This window comes from Accipiter gentilis, chromosome 28 (assembly GCF_929443795.1).
Source record: "Accipiter gentilis chromosome 28, bAccGen1.1, whole genome shotgun sequence".
Classification (NCBI taxonomy): Eukaryota; Metazoa; Chordata; class Aves; order Accipitriformes; family Accipitridae; genus Astur; species Astur gentilis.
In genome coordinates this window covers 17,513,912-17,535,399 of record NC_064907.1, presented here as the reverse complement: position 1 = coordinate 17,535,399, position 21,488 = coordinate 17,513,912, and the positions used below count along the sequence as shown (strand labels likewise).

At 56.9% G+C, this 21,488-nt stretch overlaps 1 protein-coding gene across 2 annotated transcripts; it reads left to right on the top strand.

Moving 5' to 3' along the window:
- Positions 1 to 1,410: 1,410 nt before the first annotated feature.
- On the top strand, positions 1,411 to 21,102 carry LZTS1 (leucine zipper tumor suppressor 1). 2 transcript variants are annotated; one of them, XM_049830631.1, is made up of 4 exons: positions 1,411 to 1,494; positions 15,142 to 15,629; positions 16,059 to 16,880; positions 18,204 to 21,102. In XM_049830631.1, the coding sequence occupies exons 2-4, from the start codon at positions 15,279 to 15,281 to the stop codon at positions 18,867 to 18,869; spliced, it is 1,839 nt and encodes a 612-aa protein (XP_049686588.1). In that variant the 5' UTR covers positions 1,411 to 1,494; positions 15,142 to 15,278; the 3' UTR covers positions 18,870 to 21,102. The 2 variants fall into 2 exon arrangements, with proteins under 2 accessions (XP_049686588.1, XP_049686587.1); XM_049830630.1 differs by lacking the exon at positions 1,411 to 1,494 and adding an exon at positions 1,924 to 2,046.
- Positions 21,103 to 21,488: the final 386 nt, after the last annotated feature.

The following is a 21,488-nucleotide window of genomic DNA, read 5'->3' as shown; positions in this document are numbered from 1 at the left end:
CGGGGAACAGCGGGACACACCGAAAGTCAGAGTGCGTGTGGGTACCTGCTCAGCTTCCTCCTGATACTGGAAAATGCACATCTGCCCAAGCAGGATGGGCCTTACCTGTGGACAAGCACGGCCTGCGTGGGCTACAGAAATTGGTACCAGGGACCCAGCCTGTATCGCTTCAGGAAGGTGATTTAGCGAAGGCGCTCAGGGTTTTTTCTTCGGAGCATCCCTCTCCACTTGTTCAGCACTAAAGGCGAGGCCAGGAGGGGTCAGGAGGCTGCCCCCCCCGCCATGTCTGTACCTCGGCACAGCAATTCCCAGTCCCACAGGTGGTCTTCAGCCCACGCCGACCTCAGCCTGCTGCTTTGGGGACGTTTTCAGTACCCGAAGGTAGGGTTGTACACAGACCAAACTCCTGCCAGGCTTGACAGCGCTGGAGCCAGGATGGGAGCAGCCACCCGTGCGCACGCTGCCGTGGCTCAGCTCCTCCTTGTCCTGCATTTATCTGCCTTTCTGCCCATAAACGTATATACACGGGCACTGGCGGCGGAGCAGCCAAGGGGGTGGCTTGTTTAGGGAGCCAAAGCCACTTAACTGAGCATCAGCCCGAGCACGGCGAGGCTCCTCTGCTGACGCCTGACAGCACGGCTGGCTCTGTGCCCGTTGTAGTTGGAGTAGGGCTGCAGGTACTGTGCCTCAGTTTCCCCACCTGCACCTAGGATGGCTCTTGGCCATGGCCCCATCCATTCGGTTGCCCGTGGTCAAAGGCCTGGGGAACGTGTCCTTACTCCCGCCGTGAGGACTAATTGTGGGACGAGCAAGGCACACCCCAGCCCTCATCCCAAACGGGGGCTATTGGAGACTCCGCTTCAAGTCCCTGCTCCAAACCAAGCAAAACAGGAACTTCAGCCCAGACCTTTCCCAAGGGAGCTGGGTGAGCTCCCTTGCTGCTGGCTGCTTTTCCCCGGGGCTCTCTCGACTTTTTTTTTTTTTCCCCCCGAAGATCTTTCCAAGGCACCAGACTGAATCCCGGTACCGGCCAGCACCGATGCTCCAAATCCAGCCCCCTTTTCCCAAAGCACCTCTCCCCTTTTCCTCTCCTTTAGCATCCACCCCACCGAGAGCAAAGGACCCCCCCCCCCCCCAATTCCCCCAACCCACCGAGAGCAAAGGAACCCCCCCAATTCCCCCAACCCACCGAGCACGGAGTTTTGCAGCCGCTTCCCGGGGAGGGGGAAGAACTCCAGATTTTTTTTTTTGGAGGGGGGGGTCGGATGGAACCGGGACACCCAGCGGGCCGGGACACAAAGACCGGGGGCTGCTCCGGGGCGGGCCGATGCGCTGGAGCGGGGCTCCAGGCTCCTCCTCCTCTTCCTCCTCCTCCTCCTCCTCCTCCTCCTCCTCCGCCGCCGCCGCCGCCGCCGGGGATGCTGCTGCCGGGCGGGCACCGGGAGCCCCGCGGAGCCCCTCGCCGCCGCGCAGAGAAGGCAACGACCACCGGAGGTGGGCAAAGCCCCTCGGCTTGGGGAGGAGGAGGAGGAGGGGAAGAAAGGGATGGAGAGGGTCTACAGGGCACCGGGGGTTGTGGGGGGGGGGGGGGGGGGCTGCTGCCTGGGGAGCTCCGGGTAGAAGGGAGGAGGAGGAGGAGGGTGGAAGGGAGCTCGGGCACAAAGGGTGGGAGTCGCTGCCCAAGCCTGCCGGGTGGGAGCTGCCCCGGAGAGCGGCTTAAAGCCAGCGGGGTCCTTGTCCCGTGTGTCCCCCCCCCCACCACCACCGCCACCCCCGGCTGCACATCCCTCGGCGAGCTCTGCCAGGTCGGAGCCGCCAGCGACTCCCACGGGGCTCAGCTCCGGCTTTTTCCCCTTCCCTCTGAAGTCTGGAAAAGTTCTTTTGGAGGCAGCGAGAAAAATTCTGCGTGTTCAGCACCTTGGTTCAAGCTGCTTCTGGTTTACACAGTCCCTAAACTCTCCGGGAAGAGAAAGAAAGGAGCAGATGCCTTTGGTTCGCTGTCATCGGCGTTGAGCCATCCTCGGGAAAGGGGGCTGCTTGCCCGCGGTAGGAATTATTTGCCTGTAGTGCCTGTGTGCGTGGGGTAGGATGGGCAGCGAGCGGGTGGGCAGCGTGGGTGGAAGGGGATTAACAAGCGCAGAGGCTTGCGTGGGCATCGGGTACCTCTGTGTGCAAATATTAATTGTGTCGGGATGCGGGTATCGTTGCATGGGAGTGTGGAGCCAGGTATCGCTGGAAGCGTTTTAGCTTTTCCTTGGGTGCACACACGCATGGTCAGTCCACGGCACGGGGCAGGCTGCGGGATCTGTGCCTATTTTTGCACGCAGGTAAATGCGTGGGTGGGAGGTCACTGCTGACCGGAGGATGCACAGCTCTTGGAGGTGCCCGCCTGGGTCCTGGAAAGCCAGGGATTAACATCTGCCTTTAAAAGCAGCTCTGGAGCGTTGCTGTGGCTGTAGCAGAAGTCAGCTCTGGGCTGTCACTTCGCACCCCGGTGACGCTTTCCATTCAGTGCCAGATCTGCACAGCCTGGCAGCTGCCGACTCCGGTTGGGAACAGGCACGGAGCCGGGTCCCAGGCTCGGTGCACGATGCTCCCTTCTTTGCTCAGCCAGCTGAGGAGTTTGCACCTTGCCGTCTCCGAAAGGGCTGGATGCCTGCTTGGGCTCTGCGGGGAGCACCTCGCTTTTTCTCAGGGTTCAGGAGTATTTGATCACAGGTACAGGTTCCCAGTGGTGTGGCAGGAGGGTCCCGCACACAGAAGTTGGTCCAGGATTGTGGGGAAGCCCTGACAGCTCCCATCCAGACCCCCTCCCAGCCCCGATTCCCCTCCACGGCTGTGCCCACATACCTCGGTCCCAGCTGCAGCGGCGGTACCGCTGCATCCCCGCTACAAACCGCTTTGTCCCCAGGGTGTTTGCATTTGGTTTCCCACAGTCCCCTTCTGCTAACACCACCCTGGCCCCGGTGTCAGCCCCTTCCAGCAGTGCCAAGCCCTGGGCATCTCCTCAGTCAAGGCTGCCCCAGCCTAGCAGTGCTGAGAGGGCTTCTCTCTCCTGTGCTCACGAATGAGCTGAGGCCTGTGAACTCCTTACACGCGTGACTCGGTGGGCTCCCTGCAGAGGGACCAGCACCTGACCCGTTTTCCGAGCAGGCTTACGTTTCCATAGTAGTTACCATGGCTGTCCAAATTCCTCCCGAGAGCGTTTTCCTCACTGAAGGCTGCCGCAAGTGGAATACGAGCAGGAAAAAAAGTCCTGGTGAGTCTCCGCTATCTGCCCGGCTGCTCCTGGCCTGGCCCCAGCCTCCCACACCAGCCTGCAGTCACGGCCACGCACCGTCTCCCCGAGCCCCTCTGTGTCACGCCGTGCCGACCTGCCCAGCTCACACCTACGCCTGCAGCCAGGCTTTTCCGAGGGTCTGCAGAGCCTTCTGTTAGCCATTCTGTCGGATCACCCGTACAATTAATCACCAGGGCCATTAATCAGTGGGACAAAGAATTGTAAGTGCAAAATCATCGGTGCAATCGGGGGGGGGGGGGGGGGGGGGAATTAATGGCAGCTGCAAAAGTGCACTCGGGAACACAATCGCACTCTACGGGGGATGCTCTCAGCTCCCTGCCAGGCCTCCAGCCACAGCCCACGGCACAAAAACACACGCTCGAGGGGCTGCGCTGGCCGCCGTGGCAGCTCCCTCGCCCTCGGAGCCCCCAGCTGTGCCGGTGCCCTTCCTGCTCCCCGAGTGACCCCCTCCTCTTGGCACCGCAGGCTGCTAAATTGGGCTCGAGTCGTTCTTTTTCCACCCACCCCTTAGTCACTCTTCCCTGGCAGGCAGCGCTGCGGAGCGGTGGGAGGCAAATGAATGTGAAACTCAGGCAGGAAAATGAGATTTCAAGAAAAGCCAGCTCCCCTGCGAGCCACCGAAGCGGCGCGTAGGGACTTCCAGGGCAGGATTCCCGTGCCGGGGGTGCGTGGGGCAGACCCCGACCCCAAGCTTGGGCAGAGGGACTGCGGCACTGGAGTAAGAGGGAAGCCCAGCCCTTGCAGACGTTCCGCTGCAAAGCGGGGCCAGGCACAGACAGGGATGCTGTCCCCATCCCGTGCCTCCCACAGCCCTTGCTCTGATGATACCCTTAGCCCTAAATCACTATTTTTCCCCTCTTTGAAAGCCTCTATTTTGCTGCGGGCAGGTACAGTCATGCTCAGCACACGCTCAGGTGAGGCATCTGCGGCATGCAGAGAGGTGGGCAGCCGCAGAGCAGCAGCAATCAGTGCAAGACGGAGCAAAAGTCGGTGGAGGGCTGGATCATGTATCTGCTTTCCTTGAGACCATTCAAAAACGTGGCCCCGTTTCCGACGGCGAGAGCTGAGCTCCAGGCTCGCTCCCCGGGACGCTCAGTCACCCACAGACGTCTCGGCAGAGCCTGTGGTGCAAGGTGCTGCGTGGACAAGTGTGAAAAGATAGTATCACTGCAGCCATTACAGGAAACTGGTGCTGTAATTGCTCCCCAGAACAGCACAGACTGGCAGAGACGGGACCGTGGCCCTGTTCTGCTCGATAACAGAGCCACGCGGGCTGCCTATGCCCTGCGCTCCGCGGCATGGGACCTTAATCCTCCAGCACTTAGAAAAAGCATAGCATGGGCAGGAAACTTGGAGGCTTTTTTTTATCTAGTCCCCCTAACCACTGACTTGTATGTGTGTTTATAAATATTTTTTTCTCTTGGGAGATCTTAAAAATCCCCCCCCCCCCCCCCGCCTAATTTATTTGATGTTCTATGATTACCAGCTGCCCTTGGGTTTGCTGTCGTGGTTTTTCCAGGAGACCTATAGGTAGAAGGCTGCAGAGAAAGCTCCTCCGCAGAAGGGGGAGGGATGCAGGGAGGAGGCACGGAGTGCCAGGGTTGGGGAGAGCAGCGGTGAAGGCGTGCGGCCGGGAGCAGGCAGGACCCAAGTGGACCGTTGCCATTAGGGATTAGTTAAAAATAGCAGGGAATGTACAAAGATTTGGCACGTGGGCCACAAAGTCTTTCCTACGCAGGTTGTTTGCTACTATTGGGGTTTTGTGCTTGCTCACTTAATTAAGAAAAGCCCCCCCTTGAGCAGGAAGGCTCGACAGATTGTTTCTGGGAAGCTCTGAATGTGCGCACGCATGGCCATTACCTGGTTTTGGAAAGCAAAATCTGGGGGAAGGGGGACACCCCATTGCACAAGCAGCGCTGGGGTTACTCCAGAGCTGCAGGAGCAAATGCTGACCCTGCATTGCTTTCCAACCGCGTTCTCTCCACAGCAGCGTTCCAGTTGAGACCTTCCTCTTCCTCACACACAGAAGTTTTCCTCCTGAGCTAAAAGGAGATCTCCGTTTATCTCCTTAGCAGCTTAAGGCATCTGTGAAAGCCAGCTCCTTCCAGCAGAGGGTAGCAATGCATGTGCACGCTCTCCTCCTTAGAATAAGAGGCTTTTTAATCATTTATTAAAGAGCCTCATCTCCTGAGCCTCTGACTTTTGGAGAACCGAGCATCTCTCCCCCATAGGGCATTGGCAGTGCTCAGGTCGGAGAGCCGGAGAGGCTGCAGCTGGGTGCTTGTCTCCCTCTTGCTGGAAGAGAAAAACCTCCAAAAGGTCCATCTTCACTTGCCGTCGTGCAATGATACAGGGCCATTTGCCATCAATGGCATTTTCTCAGAGAAGTTTATCGAGGTTTCCTAGATGCAGGAGGGATGAATTTGGCCACTTGCCATATTGCCTAAGCAAAGATAACTATGTCAGAGGTTCTAGCTCAGAATGCAAGTTGGAAGGAACATTTAGATATTTAATTGCCTTTTAGCAAGACATCAGCCAGAACTGTCTCAGCAGACATGCTTCTATGAAATGCAAGTGCCTGTGTTTATTTTTTAAACAATTAAATGACATCTCTGTAAGCCAGTTATGGATGATCTCCTTTAAAGGTTAATTGAATATTCCTTGCAACTTTGATGTACATTTCTCTTTTGAGAGAATTGCTCTATTTGGCAGCCAGGCATTAAAGGGGTGGTTTTCACAACGGGCCAAGTTTGAAAAAAAGAGGAGGAGGAAAATAGGAAGCAAGAACTGAATTTGCCTTTTTTTTTTTTTTTCCTTCTGCAGCGGCTGCTGCATTGAAGCCTGGTTGAGCAGAGCAGAGATAAGGACAGAGCAGAGCAGGGAGTGTTACAGGGATGTAACTCTGGAAAGCAAGAGAGGGAGTTGAAGGATGAGAAGACAGCGGCAGCGCAGCAGATGCTTTTCGCAGCAAGGACTGAGACTGGCTCTTCAACATGCAGAAGTTGCCTTTTCTCAGCTCCCACTTGGCTAAGCATCATGCTGGGCACAAAAGTACCCAGCATTTAGACAAACCACAGCATAACTGGTATCACAAACAAGGAAGGACAGCACAGAAATAATGCACAGCTTAGTTTTGGAGTTCAGGTGTTGTAGAGTCAAGCATAGACTTGACATGGAGAAGTTTAGTTTGCTGGAAGATCTTTAGGTCCTACCTCAGAGAAATTCTTCCTCTGATACTCCCAGCCTTACTGTTAAGGACAGAGATTGAGGGGTTTCAGCTGCTGCCAGGGTCAGTTATTTCCCCTCCTGTTTCTTAGGGAAGCAGCCGAAGCTTCCCACTGCAGCAAGCCTATGACTTGAGGCGTATGTCCCAAGAGAACCAGCCCCATCTCAGCCTCTGGCTGCTCGTGTCCTCAGCTACCTGGTCATCACCAGTGGAGAAAAGAGCAAGGGAGAGCAGACGGTGGGTCCATGCACCCTGACAGTGCTCCCGTTGCACGTGGACCCAACACGGCTGAGAGAGAAGCAGCACAGATTTGCTTTATGATCCCCAGATATACCAAGGAGGTGCCAAAAAGCTAGAGGAGGTGAAGGACTAGAGAGAAGACCCAACTGGGCCTCCTAAGCGCTTACAGGGCTTCCCGGGAAGGTGGGCTGGGCAGCCGTGGCCAGCAGGAACATGGGAGGCAACACGGGCCGTGCTCCTGGCTGCTTTTCAACCGCTTGGGAGAGGAGGAGAGACAATCAAAGGCAAGAAGATTGCAAACAGAGCCCTGTCTCCATGGCAGCCTGCAGCTCCACTTCTAAATTTTCCCTGTACACGAAGAGGATGCTTCTCCCCTGTATGCTCTTGGGGGAGTTTTGCAGCAGAAAGAGCTTTAGTCCAGGTATTTTCTGGTGGCTGGTGAGGGACTGGCTTGTGGAAGAAACCCTTGGTGCTACCATCTTGTCATAACTTGGGGGAAACGGGCTCATTACTGGTTTATCCCTGATTAGAGGGACAGAGGAAGACACGTGCAAAGCCTGTGGAAGCGGAAAGCCAGGAGGAAAAGTATTTAGGGCTCATCTCAAGTTACATGAAGTTCTTGCTATATTTAGCTGGACAGGCACGTCCTTTCCATCAATTAGACCCCAGAGAAAGCGCGTGGGAGACGTGTAGGACACCAAACCTCACCAGTCTGGCTGCTGACAGGGGCTGCAGCTATACCGATTAGCACCAGGCACAGACCTCACCGCATCGGTGCTGCACAGGCAGGAATTAAAGGACAGCATCTCTGCAACTTCCCGACCGTACTTGAAGGCACCTGCAAGATGTACGGAGACACCGAGATGCCTAACGCAAGCCAGTCTCTTGCAACCAGCTTTTTTGGATGCCCTCCCCACGCTCACACCCTGGCAGATTGTGTTTTACAGGGTCGGAAATAGATGCGCGAGAAGGGGCCTCGCAGATCCCAAGTGCAAGCCGTGCTCAGCTGTCACCCACCCCAGCACCAGCTGCCAGCCCCAGACGGTTCCCAAAATAACTAACCCGTGGCGGGGATGCGAGGGCCCCCTCGCCCTCCTCCGAGGGAAGGAGCGGTCGTTTCGTACCCGCCAGCCTCGTGGCGATGGGCCACCGTGGATTGTACCTTCTGCAAGGTCCTCCCTGGGAAGGGGAGCCCCTTCTCCCCCCATAGCATCCTCAGGCTGTAAAAAACCCCTCCCCAAAACTTGCCCTGTTAACAGAGGGGTCCTGCGAGCAGCCGGCAGAGACTGAGCGGGTGCTGGTGGCCGCGGGTGGCGTGGCACGGCAGGGTTTCGGTGCTGACCCGGCTGTTTTCCGCGGAGCGATGGTGCCTGTCGTGGGAGGGGTGTGAATTCACCAGTATGGAGGTGGTGGCCGTTCCCCAGCGCTGGTGTCACCGTTCAGGTGTGCCTGCCACAGCCCCGGTGAGTCCCCAGACCTGCGAAAGACAAAAGCAGGGACCAGAGCATTTCTGAGTTTCCAATTAGCAGGGCTTTAATTGCAGTATTAGTTGCTCATTAGTGGGAAAAGCCAGATGCTGTTAGGAATTAAGTAAGCCGAAAAGATTTTTCTCTCCACCCCAGGAATATTTAACTATGTCTCATACAAGCATTTCCTTTGTGCCGGGAGCATGACTGATATGACTTGTGTGGGTGCTGTGCTTGGCTGTTGAATCACTGATGAGCTCCGAAATCCGTGTGACATGAGGCTGCTGGCAGGAGCAGGGATAAAGCTGTGAAGAGGTCTGGGTATTTCTGGGTGGCACAGGTGGGGTGTCTTCGCACATGCTCGAGTGAAGTTTGGGAGCTGGAGGGTCCTGGAGTCGCATTTAGCCTAAAACAGAGGGAGAAAGCGTTTGGGCTCTGGTCTGAGCGGAGAGCTGGGGACGTCATCTGTAGGACTGAGGGTTACTTGCAGAAATATATGGCATCAGGAGCATAAAGAAGAGCTGTAGGCCAAGCCAAGGTGGTAATAACACGGATGCTCAGGCTCCCAGAGCCGTGCAGGGATATTCCCACAGCGCCCTGCTGTTGCTGCGCTTGCACCCAGCGAGAGCAGCGCATCTCGGGAACAACCCCTCCTCGAGCTCAGGCGGGGGTACAGGGACAGTAGGATGGAGGCCGGGACTATCTCAAGCCCGGCTTATGATAACGCTGTTTGGATTTGCTTGCATATGAAGCCGTTTAATATAAACTGCAGCTGTGCGGGGGAGAGCCGGGGTGTTTCGGCACCAGAAATTCCTCGTCGCCCTGCGCACGGAAAACACGGGTTGGCTCCGTAAACAGCCCCATCTCGCCTGGGTCAGCACGAGCGATGCTCACGGGCTGGCAAGGGAGCATCAGCTTCCCGGCACAGCCTTCTTTTAATGACACCGTCCCATCGCTGACCGCTGACCGGGCTGGTTAAGTAGGTGATGTTTTGTCCTCCATCGCCGCATCGTGACCTGCCGAGCCCGAGGATCGGTTACGCTGCCCCAGCCCAGCCCTCTCCCATCAGCTCACTTGGCTCATCTCCTGACTTTCCTGTGGGCTGTAACTCCCCACAGGCTGCCAGGGCAAACACCAGCTTTTCCTGGGAATAAATACCTGCTGGCTGAGGTTGCAGCCTTCCAGCCACCAGCAACAAGGCTTGTGTCACTTCTAAGTCCCTTTCAGGCTAGGGAGGACAGAAAGAATGATACATCACTTTTTCTAGCCCACGTATTTGCTGGTGCTATTAGTTTGTGCTCAGGCTAACTGTCCAGTAAGCATTTGCTGGAGAGAAAGCACGAGACTGCAGAAACGCAGACGTTGAAAGTCATGGGACTTTGCTGACTTACACCAATTTTCTGTGGGTTGAGCAATCGTCCTCGGGCAGGGACAGGAGCCTCGCTTCGCTCAGCCAGGGCTGCCGCCCAGGGAAACGCTGCTGTCTCCCCGCAGAGGGACCAGACAGTATGGAAGTAGGCACAGCACAGCGGGTGTTGAGCCGATATCCTCTAAAGCTCACTCTGCCAATATGATTCATTGTTAATTTGAGAAATTCCTCTTATTCTAGCACTGGCTTCCCCAAACATAGCTCAAGCCAGTCGCCTCGATGCCACCTACATCATCACACGGAGGATTTTGCCCTGCTCTCCCATTAAAGCCACTTGTTGATCATCCCCAGTCAAGATTGGTGCCTCGATTGCTTGATGGATGGAAGAGAGGTGCGCACTGCTCTGTCAAGCTCTTCCCAAAGCTGATGCTGAATTCAGCATTGATTTTTGGCTTTTCCAGCAGGGCTGGCAGGAGGATGGGCGGCGTAAGCGACCTTGACCTGAGCCGCCCTCCCGCAGGAACTGGGTGCAAAAAGGCAGCGCTCGGTGCTGCCGATGGGCTTCAAAACAGATGCAGGTTGCCTTTTGTTGCATTTTTTTTCCCCCCCTATTGAGCAATTGCACCTTCACCTCCAGGGCCTGCAGCAGGATCACCGGTTGTGGCATAAGAGCCCAGCTGCCAGGGGACACTGGACTGGCAGAGACCCGGCACAGTCGTCTACTGCTGGGCTGGCACGAAGCCCACCCAAATCCCTGCCAAAGCCACTGCCGGCTCTTCTAACAAGCACCAGCCAGCGAGTGTGAATTCTCTTAGTGTTCATTGAAATAACATTAAGTGTGATGGACTCCTGGGCTATTAGAGTGGATGTAACATGTAATTGAGGCTGGTTATTCTTCATCTGGAGTGTCCCCCTTCACTAATGGCAAATCAGGGCAGAACACATGGTGCGGGCTTTGTGAATCCCGGACTCAATTCACTCCCTGCCTCCGATCAAAATGATCCCAATGAATGTCAATGAATGAGCGAGGGACAATGAATTAGAGTGAATGAAAGCCTTGTAATGGGGCCCTTTGCCGGCACCGGAGCCACAATTGAGCACCACAAGGATGGCGTCTGCCTGGGCGGTGTTTGAATTCATCCCCATTAGCACGATTAGGATGAAGATTACAGGGTGGGGGGCAAGGTCGGCTCCGCTGATGGGGCTCTCCAAGCCCTATTGCTGCCATTTCTTTGGAGACCAAAATGAGGGCATTTAGGAGAGCCTGGCTCCAGCTGGGCACAAGGAGAGCAGGGTGAGCTCGTAAGTCTGAGCGTGGACGGGCAGATGCTCACGCAGCCCGGGGTGGGTCTGTCTTATTGGCCTGGTGTTCGTTAGTGTTTGGGGTTGGGGGTCCTGAAATCAGAACCCGGTTTTGATTGCAGATCCCAAATCCAGCTCGGTGGGATTGCTGCGCTCCAAGTTTTGGAGTAAGCCATCCTCTTCATTAAAACATAGTCAGATGGTCCAGGTAGCACGTGCATGGCTTTTTACCATGGAAATGCCCATATTTTCCCCTGGGGTCCCGTTCCTGGTGTCTCAAAGACCCAGATCACTGAGTAAAAGAGGGGCACATCACCCGGCAGCGATCAAGGGAAAGAGGAAGGAGGCTGCTCCTGGATCCAGGCTTTTGGCAGCTGCTGCAGCTTCTGTATTATCTCTGCATCTCCCAACAAACACCCAAATGTGTGGGTGCATCTGCACAGAAATGACGAATAATAATTCAAGAGGGAAAAAGAGTAGGCGAGAGAGTGCAGGGGAGAAGGAAGCTTTCGCATACTGAGGGGAGAAGAACAGGATCAGCAGGGAGGGAGTAACACTGCGAAGCCTGGAAGGAAACGAAGGCGCTTACGAAGGTGACCTGTCTGGGGAAGGCAGAGAGAAAGCTACTGCCTCCCGAAAACTCTGCAAGGAAGAGGGAAAGGCTTCAAAGAAACCGTGCTGCAGGGAGATAAGATTAAATTCCTGCAGCCCATTCAGAAAGGAGGCGATGGAGAGAGTTGCTCTCCCACATGCAATTGCAGGGTAGGCATGACTGCGATGAATGTGGGATGCCATTCATTTTTTCCCCTCTGTTTCTGCAAAAGCAAGAGTGGGTGCATCCATGCGTTCAGCCCCTGATCCCGTGGGTTTAGCCCACACTGCCCGGGTGTTTACTGGGGGTCTGTCCCACGGGCAGCCACTGCCGGACCCCCACGCCTCCTGGCTCACCACGCCGCCTCAACGGGTTTTGTTAACAGCCCCTCAAAGTCCCTTGAAGGGTCATGGACCCCAGGCACTGCCCCTCGCCGCAGCGTCGCCCCGGGGGTCCGACCGACGCGGGGCTCGTGCCAGTCGCCCCGGCCCCCTCCCCACCACGGTACCGACAAAAGAGCTTTGAAGGGTTCATTTGCTGGAGGCGGCAGAGCGAGAAGGAAAGGCTTGTGTCTTTTCTGGCTTTCTGTCCTCATGAATTGGTGAGTATCAGGGCAAGTTACATTTCAAAGTACTCACCTTTAGCACCGAGAGGCAGGCGAGGCGGGGAGCTGAGCGGGTGGGGGGCTGCAGCGTTTGGCTTCAGGTACGGTGGCGTCGCCATCGCACGCTGGCAGGCACACACGGACCCACAGCGGACAACGTGCAGCCCAGAGACGTGCACAGGTCCAGCCCCAGTACACCCGCACGCTTATCCAGGCTGCCTGCACCTCTCGCCGCGGTGTGAGCTCCCCGCTTGTGCCTACAGCCATGGTGCCACACACCCCATCTCCAGCAGCCCCCCCCAGCTGCACGGACTGGGGCACCCACCATTGCCGGGGCATTTTTAGACTTTGCACTCAGTATCACTTTTTTTTTTCCCACCCCCAACCCCCTTTTACACTTTGCAATATGCCTAACCTAACTGAACTGTGGCTGTTGCCAAGCATGCAAAACCCCTTAAAATATACATATATACATGCGTCTAAATATATATGTATGTACATAATGACTAGTTTTTGTTTGGCTCAGCAAACCAATTTGGCTCCCCGTAGAGTCACACAGTCACTAGATTTGACGCAGGGGAAGACGCAAACACGTGCCACAGAGGCTGAACAAGGAAGGGGGACAAGTCCGGTCCCTCTTTTTTGGAGGTGCCCCCAAAGCTGAAGCTGAAGCCTGTGCCCTCTGCTTGCTTGGTGTGCTCCCAGCTGTGCCGTCCTCAGAGCCTTTCTCTTTCTGCTAACACTGTGCATGAATGCCAACTCCTCCACGGCTTTCAAAGTGTTCATTTTTAAATCAAAAGAGGGAAGAAGAAGAAAAAGGCATGCCCAACCCTCTCAGGCATGTGTAGGAGGGCTGGGATTGATTGAAACGCCTCCTGCCAAAAGGCTGGAAAGTCCCAGCTCTCCCTCCCCACATTTCTCCTGTCTACTGCAGGCACCCAAAAAACCAAAGGCACCTCTATCCAAGGGGCCGGGTGCTCTGGTCACGGCGACAGCAAGCCTGGCGTCCCCAGAACAGTGGATCCATGCACGCCGTGCCTCATTTTAAGGCATCAGACCTCCCTGACACCTCTGCCATAGGTGTATGTAAATACATCAGCCGCTTTTCCCCCTCCCCGCTCGCTCGCACGTGTTGAACGCTGTCTCTGGGATGCTGTCGCTATAGTTGGCAGCTTTGCTGCTGTGACACTGCCTTTTCTCTTCTGCAGGCGCGTACACACAAGCGTGGTGTCGGGAACACACGCTGGCGAAGCAGCCTCCTGTGCCAATTATCCTGTTCCCTGCAGCGATTCCTCCCCCTCCGCACACATTATGCCTCTTACCCTGTAAAAATGAATGAAGCCAAAGTCATCGATCACTTTTAGCATATCAGCATCCAGGCAGCAGTTCAGACCTTAGTTCTTACTTACTTCTCTTAATCTCCCAAAAATGGATTTGGGGATTAAAGCGGATATTCTGTCTTTCTGGGACTTTTCTTTGACACTTAATCAATCTGGGTCCTCAGGGCACAGAGAAAAAGAAAACAAATAAAGCTGAGGGATGAGCGCAGGGCCGTGCTACCCTGTTCAGGATGCAGAGGAGCCTGCGCCGGAGCAAGCGTAAGGCAGGACGTAACAAAGAATGGGAAAAACATAGGAGCAACTCTCTAGACCTTGAGGTTAAGGCAGCAAGGATGCCCTGGCACACTGTGCCTGCACCCCCTCTGCCACCCAGCCCTATCCCACTGCCAAGGGACATTTTACCCCCAGGACACCTGCCCAGGCAATGGGAGCCTGGCACGGGGCAGCTCCGGAGAAGAGCCGGACCACACAGTGCCGACAGCAACAAGAGTGGGAGCTTTGAGCTGTTCTGCATGCAGCAGACAGCAGAAACATTTCCTCTCTCTTCATCCTGTGCAAACAGGATTTAGCTCATTTTGATCATGCACTAACTTCTGCCTACGAGCAGCTCCTCCCCCCTCCTCCCCACCTCACCCTTTAATTATCTAGATGGAAGGTGCATCTCCATTATTGCCCCGGCACCGGGAGCCAAGTGTCACAAAGGCCACCAGGAGCTGGGATTTTTATTTTTTTTTTTTTCCCCCATAGCAAAGAGAATTAATGCACAGCCCAGCATACCTCTGAACGGTAATCACAATACTTAGCGCACACGTAACGCCTCTTGTCTTCTTAAGAGCTGTGCAGACATTAAGCATAATTAAGCCTCACAGCATCCCTTTTCAGGTAGGTTAAGAGCAGCACTGAAAATTGGAGAGAAATCAGGGAGTGACAGGCTGATACAGGAGAGGTTGTGACTACAGCTCGCAGCGTCGAGCGCGGCTGTCAGGAGATGGGATCCATCTGGCACAGAACGAGCAGGAGGCACGGGCGCTTGTGGAATTTAGTGCCTATTAGGCACCTAAAAATCACTACAAATCCCTTTTCCTCCTCTCCTTATTTTTAGAGACTCCCGTGTCTCATAACCTTCCTCGCCTCATCTGGGTACACCGTACCCAGCAGCTCCCGACAAGTCCCCGGGTGTGGGGCAGAATGTGCCCAACCGGCCGGGAGCCGTGCCACGGCGGGTACCAGCCACCCTGGGGGATGCAGGCAGTTTGTGGGAGGCTGCTGGAGCCAAACCCAGGCGCAGGGGAAAAGCCCTGCTCTTCCCTGCTTTCCTTGTCCGCCGCCCTCCTTCATTCGCGTGGGGCTTCGGCGGAGGGATGGAGAAGAGCCGTCCTGGGCTGGCAGCAGGGTAGGAGCATCCTTCTCCCTTTGCAACGCACCTGAGGACCGACCAGTTCACCTGCACGCACACCCCCCCAGCCCATCACACGCACACGGGGAAACATGGGCGCTGCGGTGCACGCGTGCCCTTCGCACAAGCCCTTTCACGTGCCCGATGCCAGCTTGTACCCAAACGCGCGTGCAAGGCGTGTGTTTACGCACTTATATCATCAGAAACCGCCCCGCTCCTGTCGATGCCCGGACCACGGGCATCCCAAGCATTGCACCCGCCTCCCAAGCCGCTTTTCCTCACCCTGCTCCCTTTGCCTCCCCCAGGCTTGCAGCTCCCAGGCGCAACGAGGTCTTTGCTATGATTGCAGCAGCACCCATCTTTACCCGCTGCCCGGACCCCTCGCCAGACGGTTCAGCCGGGCTCCGCTCCCCCCGCTGCATGCCCCCCACCCGGGAGCAGCATGGGCAGCGTCAGTAGCCTCATCTCCGGCCACAGCTTCCACAGCAAGCACTGCCGAGCCTCCCAGTACAAGCTCCGCAAGTCCTCCCATCTGAAAAAACTCAACAGGTACTCGGACGGGCTGCTCCGCTTCGGCTTCTCCCAGGACTCCAGCCACAAGTCCAGCTCCAAAAGCAGCAAGAATGAGGACTTCTTTTACATCAAGGTCAGCCAGAAATCTCACGGCTCCCACCGAGCGGACTATACCTCGCTTGCCGGCGGGGAGCTGGGCAGCCAAGCCGGGACGAGCGGCATGGATTTCGGGACGCCCACGCCGCAGAAGCTGATGCCCTTTCCCAGTCAGCTGGAAGTGGTTAGTAGGGGACGTGGTGGCCCCAGAAGTGGGGGGTGTCCCGCCGGACCGCATCTGTTCCCGAAACGGGTGCAGGTCCCACTACAGGGCTGTCCTGGTCCTAGTCCAGGAGGAGGCTCAGAGAAAAATAGTTTTTGCTGAGGAAGCGGGAGGAGAGGGGCAGCGGGGAGGTGCTGAGGGCACCCTGCCACCCTCTGCTTTCGGGGCTTTGGATCAGCAATATGATCCGTATCCTTTCATTTCCAAACATGCTGTTTGCTTCCCAACGGAGGCGGTTTTAGCCGTCAGCATCCTCCCGAGCTGTTGGCCCCTGATGGAGACCCAAGCCGTCCCCCTCCACGGGGGTCTCGTCCTTGGGGGCAGAAGGGATGGGGGAGGACTGATGTCGTGGTGTCGGTCCGCGCTGACGGGCTCTGCTCTTCTCCCCAGGGCGCAGAGAAGCCGGCTGCACGACCGACCGCCTTCAAGCCGGTGCTGCCCCGGTCCGGCGCCATCCTCCACTCCTCCCCAGAGAACGGGGGTCACCTCTCGCAGCAGCTGCACCCCCAGGACAAAGCCAAGGAGCAGGAGCTGAAGCCGGTGCTGTTCTCCGGGGGTCTGTCCGACTCCGGCAGGAATTCCATGTCCAGCCTCCCCACCCACAGCACCAGCAGCAGCTACCAGCTGGACCCCCTCGTCACACCCATGGGACCCATCAGCCGCTTCGGGGGCTCAGCCCACAACATCTTGCAGTGCGCCATCATCCAGGACAGCAACATGATGAGCCTCAAGGCCATGTCCTTCTCCGATGGGGGCAACAAGATCCTCAACCCCGGCAAAGCCGCCCACCACCACGCTGCTGAGAAGACCACTTGCATCCGTTCGCCCATCTCCACGGATGAGTCCACCATCCAGGAGCTGGAGCAGAAGCTGCTAGAGAGGGAGGGAGAGTTGCAGGAGCTTCAGTCGAGCTTCGAGGAGAAGGAAGCCAGCTCCTGCCAGGCTTACGAAGAGAAGCAGCGGCGCTGCAAGGAAGAGATGGAGGGCCTCAAGCAAAAATGCAACAGCAAGCTCAAGCAAACCTCCCAGAAAACCCAGCGGACGCAGCAGGTCCTTCACCTCCAGGTGTTCCAGCTGCAGCAGGAGAAGAAGCAGCTCCGGGAGGAGCTGGAGAACCTCATGAAAGAGCAAAACCTGCTGGAAACCAAGCTGAGGTCCTACGAGAAGGAGAAGACCAGCTTCGCCCCGGCGCTGGAGGAGACCCAGTGGGAGGTAAGCGGCACCGGAGCACCGAGCGGCATCTCGGGCTGCCAATGCCGAAAACAAAGTGTGTGCCTGGAAGGCGATAGCTTGGGCACCGGCAGTAAACCACGCAGCTCTTCTCCGTTTCTGTACCTGCATCCAGCAGCACCACAGAGGGTCTGAGCAGAACAGATGGTGCACGCACCAAGCCCGGGCTGTAGGATATAGATATTAAAGTGGAGGAGAGCCCTAGTCTGTCACGCGGAGGCTCTGTAAGTTACAACTGAGTGACTCACTGCCCCTCTTAACCCCTCAGCACTTCACAGCATATAAGGAAACAGCTACTGCATAAAAATCCCAGTCATTAAAACAACTTTGTGTTTCCAACCTCCAGCGCAGGGTTTTTCAGGCTGCCTGCCCCAAAGGAGCAGTAAAGCTGCCTTCCCATGTGTAAATAGGAACTACTTGGACTTGCCATGGTCATTTATTAGAAAGCAGGAAAACCTTCCACTCTGTGCTTAAGCTTAATTTTCTCACTGATTGGGTATCGCTGAGCAAAGATTGTTAAACTGCTGAAAATTCAGAAGCGAGTCTGCTCACCCGCCTAAATAACACACACTAATATCACTTCACTGTGGCTGTACAGGGAGAAGCATAGCTGTTGCCCAGCACGCTTCGAGGAGCGTGGCATTCATCTTAGCTCCCTGGCGTGCAAGGGTTTCTCATACCGCTTTTAGTATCTCTGTTTTATTTGCATTTTTGAGCCACTTTTCCAGGCAGTTCACAAGCCCTACCAAACTTGCAGCCACAGGGTCCCGCCGAGCGCAGCTGGATGCCGAACCCCCGACAGCTGTCCCTGGGAGCGACTGTACCAGCCACACTTTAGGCTCCAGTGGGATTTAACACGCTTTGCTCCCAGCTGCAATTTTGCGGGGTGCAGGGTGCAGTTGGGTGTCTGCTTGCGAAACAAGCTCAGCGAGTTTAACTGACCGTGTGAGCCGGCAGACGTGGTTTCGGCAAACATGTTGGACGGGGTATCGAGACTTGAGCGCTTCCTTGACACCCTCCGTTTCCACACCTCGGCTCCTTAAATCCTCACGGCTGTTCACCAGCAGCCTTCCGTGTCAGCCGGGGTGTTGATGCATGGAGAGCTTGGGGTCCCCTCCAGCCCCCCCTGAGAGCCAGGGGCATTGCTCCCTGTGCTGGGGCATCTCCCTGGATGGGATTTCATGGCCGGGGTGTCCACAAGCCGAAGCCCAGCCGTGCCCAGCGTGGTTTGCAGGGGGTACCGTGGGTGCTGCGGGCTTTCTCTGAGGCGCAGCCGTAACTCGGGTGCTGCATCCCTCCCCGCAGGTGTGCCAGAAGTCGGGGGAGATCTCCCTCCTGAAGCAGCAGCTGAAGGAGTCCCAGACAGAGCTCAACACCAAGACCACCGAGATCCTCAGCCTGAAGGCTCAGCTGAAGGAGGTGAGGGTGAAGATGGAAGGGCTGGAGATGAAGACCCAGGACCTGGAGGGCTCCCTGCGCACCAAAGCCATGGAGCTGGAGGTGTGTGAGAACGAACTCCAGCGCAAGAAGAACGAGTCCGAGCTGCTGAGGGAGAAGGTGAACCTGCTGGAGCAGGAGATTGTAGACCTGCGGACGGAGCTCGCCGTCCTCAAGGAGCAGCTGAGCGAAGCCCGGGAGGTGGCCAGACCCTGTCCCATGGTGGACGATGCTCAAGCCCTGCAGGGAGAGGTGGAGAGGCTGAGGGCAGAGCTGAAGGCTGAGCGGGACAACAACGAGCAGATGACCTCCGGCTTCCAGCACGAGCGGCAGACGTGGAAGGAGGAGAAGGAGAAGGTGATTCACTACCAGAAGCAGCTGCAGCAAAGCTACCTGCACATGTACAAGAGGAACCAGAACCTGGAGAAGATGCTCCAGCAGCTCGCCACGGGGGAAGACGGCAAGGAGCCCATCGAGCTGGACATACCCGGCGCCGACGTCCCCTACGAGGACATCATCGCCACCGAGATCTGAGCCAGGTCTGCCTTCTCCTTCTTGCGGCTCAGGCGTCCCTTCCAGGTGAGAAGCACTGCCCCACAGCTCAGCCCACACCTTGTACAGTTCAGATGAGCCATGTATTTATTAGTGGAGCTGGCGGCCTGGCCAGCTCGCCAGCCCTTCTCCCCTCCCCGTGTCGCACCGCGGCGGAGCCCTCCGCTGCCTGTCGTGTTACAGAGGTGAACAAGCAACTCGTGCCAATGGTGACGTGCCAGCAGCTCCCCCTCAGCCCCGCTGCCACCCCGGCAGCATCCCTTCTGCCCCCTTTTAGGACTGAGAAGCCGGTGACGGGGGGTGGTCAGGGAACAGGACTTCGGCAAATAATCTGCTGTCGGATTAACGAGATGATGCAAAACTCCCAGGGGATGCTCTGCTCCAGGCTCGGAGGGACCCCATGATGGCACAGCTCTGGGGACGGGGACACCACAGCCCGTCCCACTGTCTTCGAGAGGAATCGGGCACGGCACATTTCCAGCCGCTCCCTGCCCACGGTCTGGAGGAAGCACCGTGCTGCTCTCACACCTCCTCAACCTTCCTCCGGCCGGTGCTGAGCTCCAGGGCTCCGTGGGACCAAGGAGCCGCCTCCTGCCGCCAGCACAGGTTGCACAGCCAGTTCTCCCGTCCTTCGGCTGCTGTCGTGCCTCAAGAAGTACCCTACCCACGCACACGCACACCCCACCTCGTTACAGCCAACACCCCCACTGAAATCACCTTTCACTAACGAGCACAGCCCGCACCCGTCCCATCCCTTGGCCACGGGCGCTCCGGCACATCCCTCCTCCCCGGACCTGCACAGCCGTGGCGAGCCCAGCGTTCCCTGCTCTGACGGACAAGGACTCGGTGTCCCTTTTCTCCAGCTGCCAGACAGGCAACTGGATTTAAGAATTAACAGAAATTTCCAAGCCACAGTCTGACCCAAGGAATCGAGGGGGAAATCGCCCTCTTACTTGCTCGCTGCCACCGTTCCTCCCGGGAACCCCAGCTGCCTTATCTCCTCCTGTGCCCTTACATCCATGGAATCCCGTCGACAGGACCTGGTGGAAAAAAACCCAAACCAACCACTTTCATTTTGTTTTCTACCCCAGCTCTTAAAATTTCCTCCTGCCATCAGCAAGTGGATATCAAGGCTCCACTGCACGTCACCAGCGGTGAGCCTTTTGTCCCCCCGCAGCTCGGCACGAGTCGGGAGGGAATCAGCCGGCATCCAGCTTGCCAGGGTGGAGGTCTCCAGCCGGGACCACTTTGTGCTAGTGCAATGGTATTTTTACTGGAATATGCTTGTTTACTCACTAGCAAGCTGGGCATCAGCCTAGGAAGCCCCATCCCATGGTTGCAGGAGGGGGGGTGGGTCCTGCACGATCCCATGCCACAAATTCGGCCAAGGGCTCAAAGCTGTACACAAGCAGCAAAATTCAGCATTCCTCACCCTGCTCCAGCCAGCCTGTAAAGGCAACACAGGGAAACCAGTCTGTGCCTTCTGCACCTGCCCCGGAGCATCCCCCACCACGCACCGCCCCGGGGCATCCCGACCGGTCCCGGTGCTGGGACACAGCACGAGGCGATCCTTAGCCATGGTCCTCTGGAGAAAAGCCAACCTCAAATCCCCGTTCAGCCCTGCGGCTGTAGGTCAGGGCCACGTTGGGTCTGCCAGCCTTTGCCCAGACCTGCTGAAGGATATTTTGGAGAGAAAACCAGGAGTTGAAGGGCGGCACCCAGCTCCTCTCCGGCTCACGAGGTCAGAAGGGATTTTTCTGCATCATCCAAGCCATAACCCTGCGCCAAGGGCTCTGCGTCCCCTCCGCACCCCACGTCGGAGCCGGAGCACGGCGACCAGGAGCTTCCCAGTGCCAAACACGCGGGGTGCTGAGGGGAGCGGAGCCCTCCCCGCCTGCCCCATCCCACAGCCCCCAAGCGAGGTGATGCCCGCGTCCGCCTGCTCAGCCCCGTTCCCGCACCCGCTGGCCTCGGTGGCACCGTCCCAGGTCCCCGTCGCCCCAACCCCATCTCCTCCCCAGCCAGCGCTGTATGATGTGATCGCCCGGAGGCATCGACGTGCTGCCTTTGCACAACGCTGTGTGTGACCGTCCGCATCGCAGGTGTGTCGCTCCCGGTGTGAGCCGCGGCCACCCTGCCCGCTCTGCGGCTGGCCAGGCTCAGCCTGTACATATAATTATTTTTCTGCAGGTTTTTTTGGATGTTATTTCTGGTGACCGATGTAAACTACTGGTAATTTTATGTTTTTATTTATAAATAAATTTTTTAAAACTTAGTTAGCCTCTCCGATTGCCTGGCTTGGCAGCCTTCGGAGGGTTTTCACCGCCGGCGAGCGGCAAGGCAGGATGGCGCTTTGCCATGCCCCTCTCTGGGGCACATCATCCCCCCCCCAAGCCACAAACCATTTATCGCAGCACACCAAGGTCCCCTTCGGGGACATCCTTCCACCTGGCCCCGTTTGTTTCCAGCCCCGCGAGCGCTTTGCCGCGTGGGCGAGCGGCGTTATCTCCGCTGTGCAGCTGGGATAACCCATGCATGGAAAAGCGGCAACTTGCCTCCGGCGAACACGGGGGTATCAGAGAGGAGATAATCCGCCTGGCC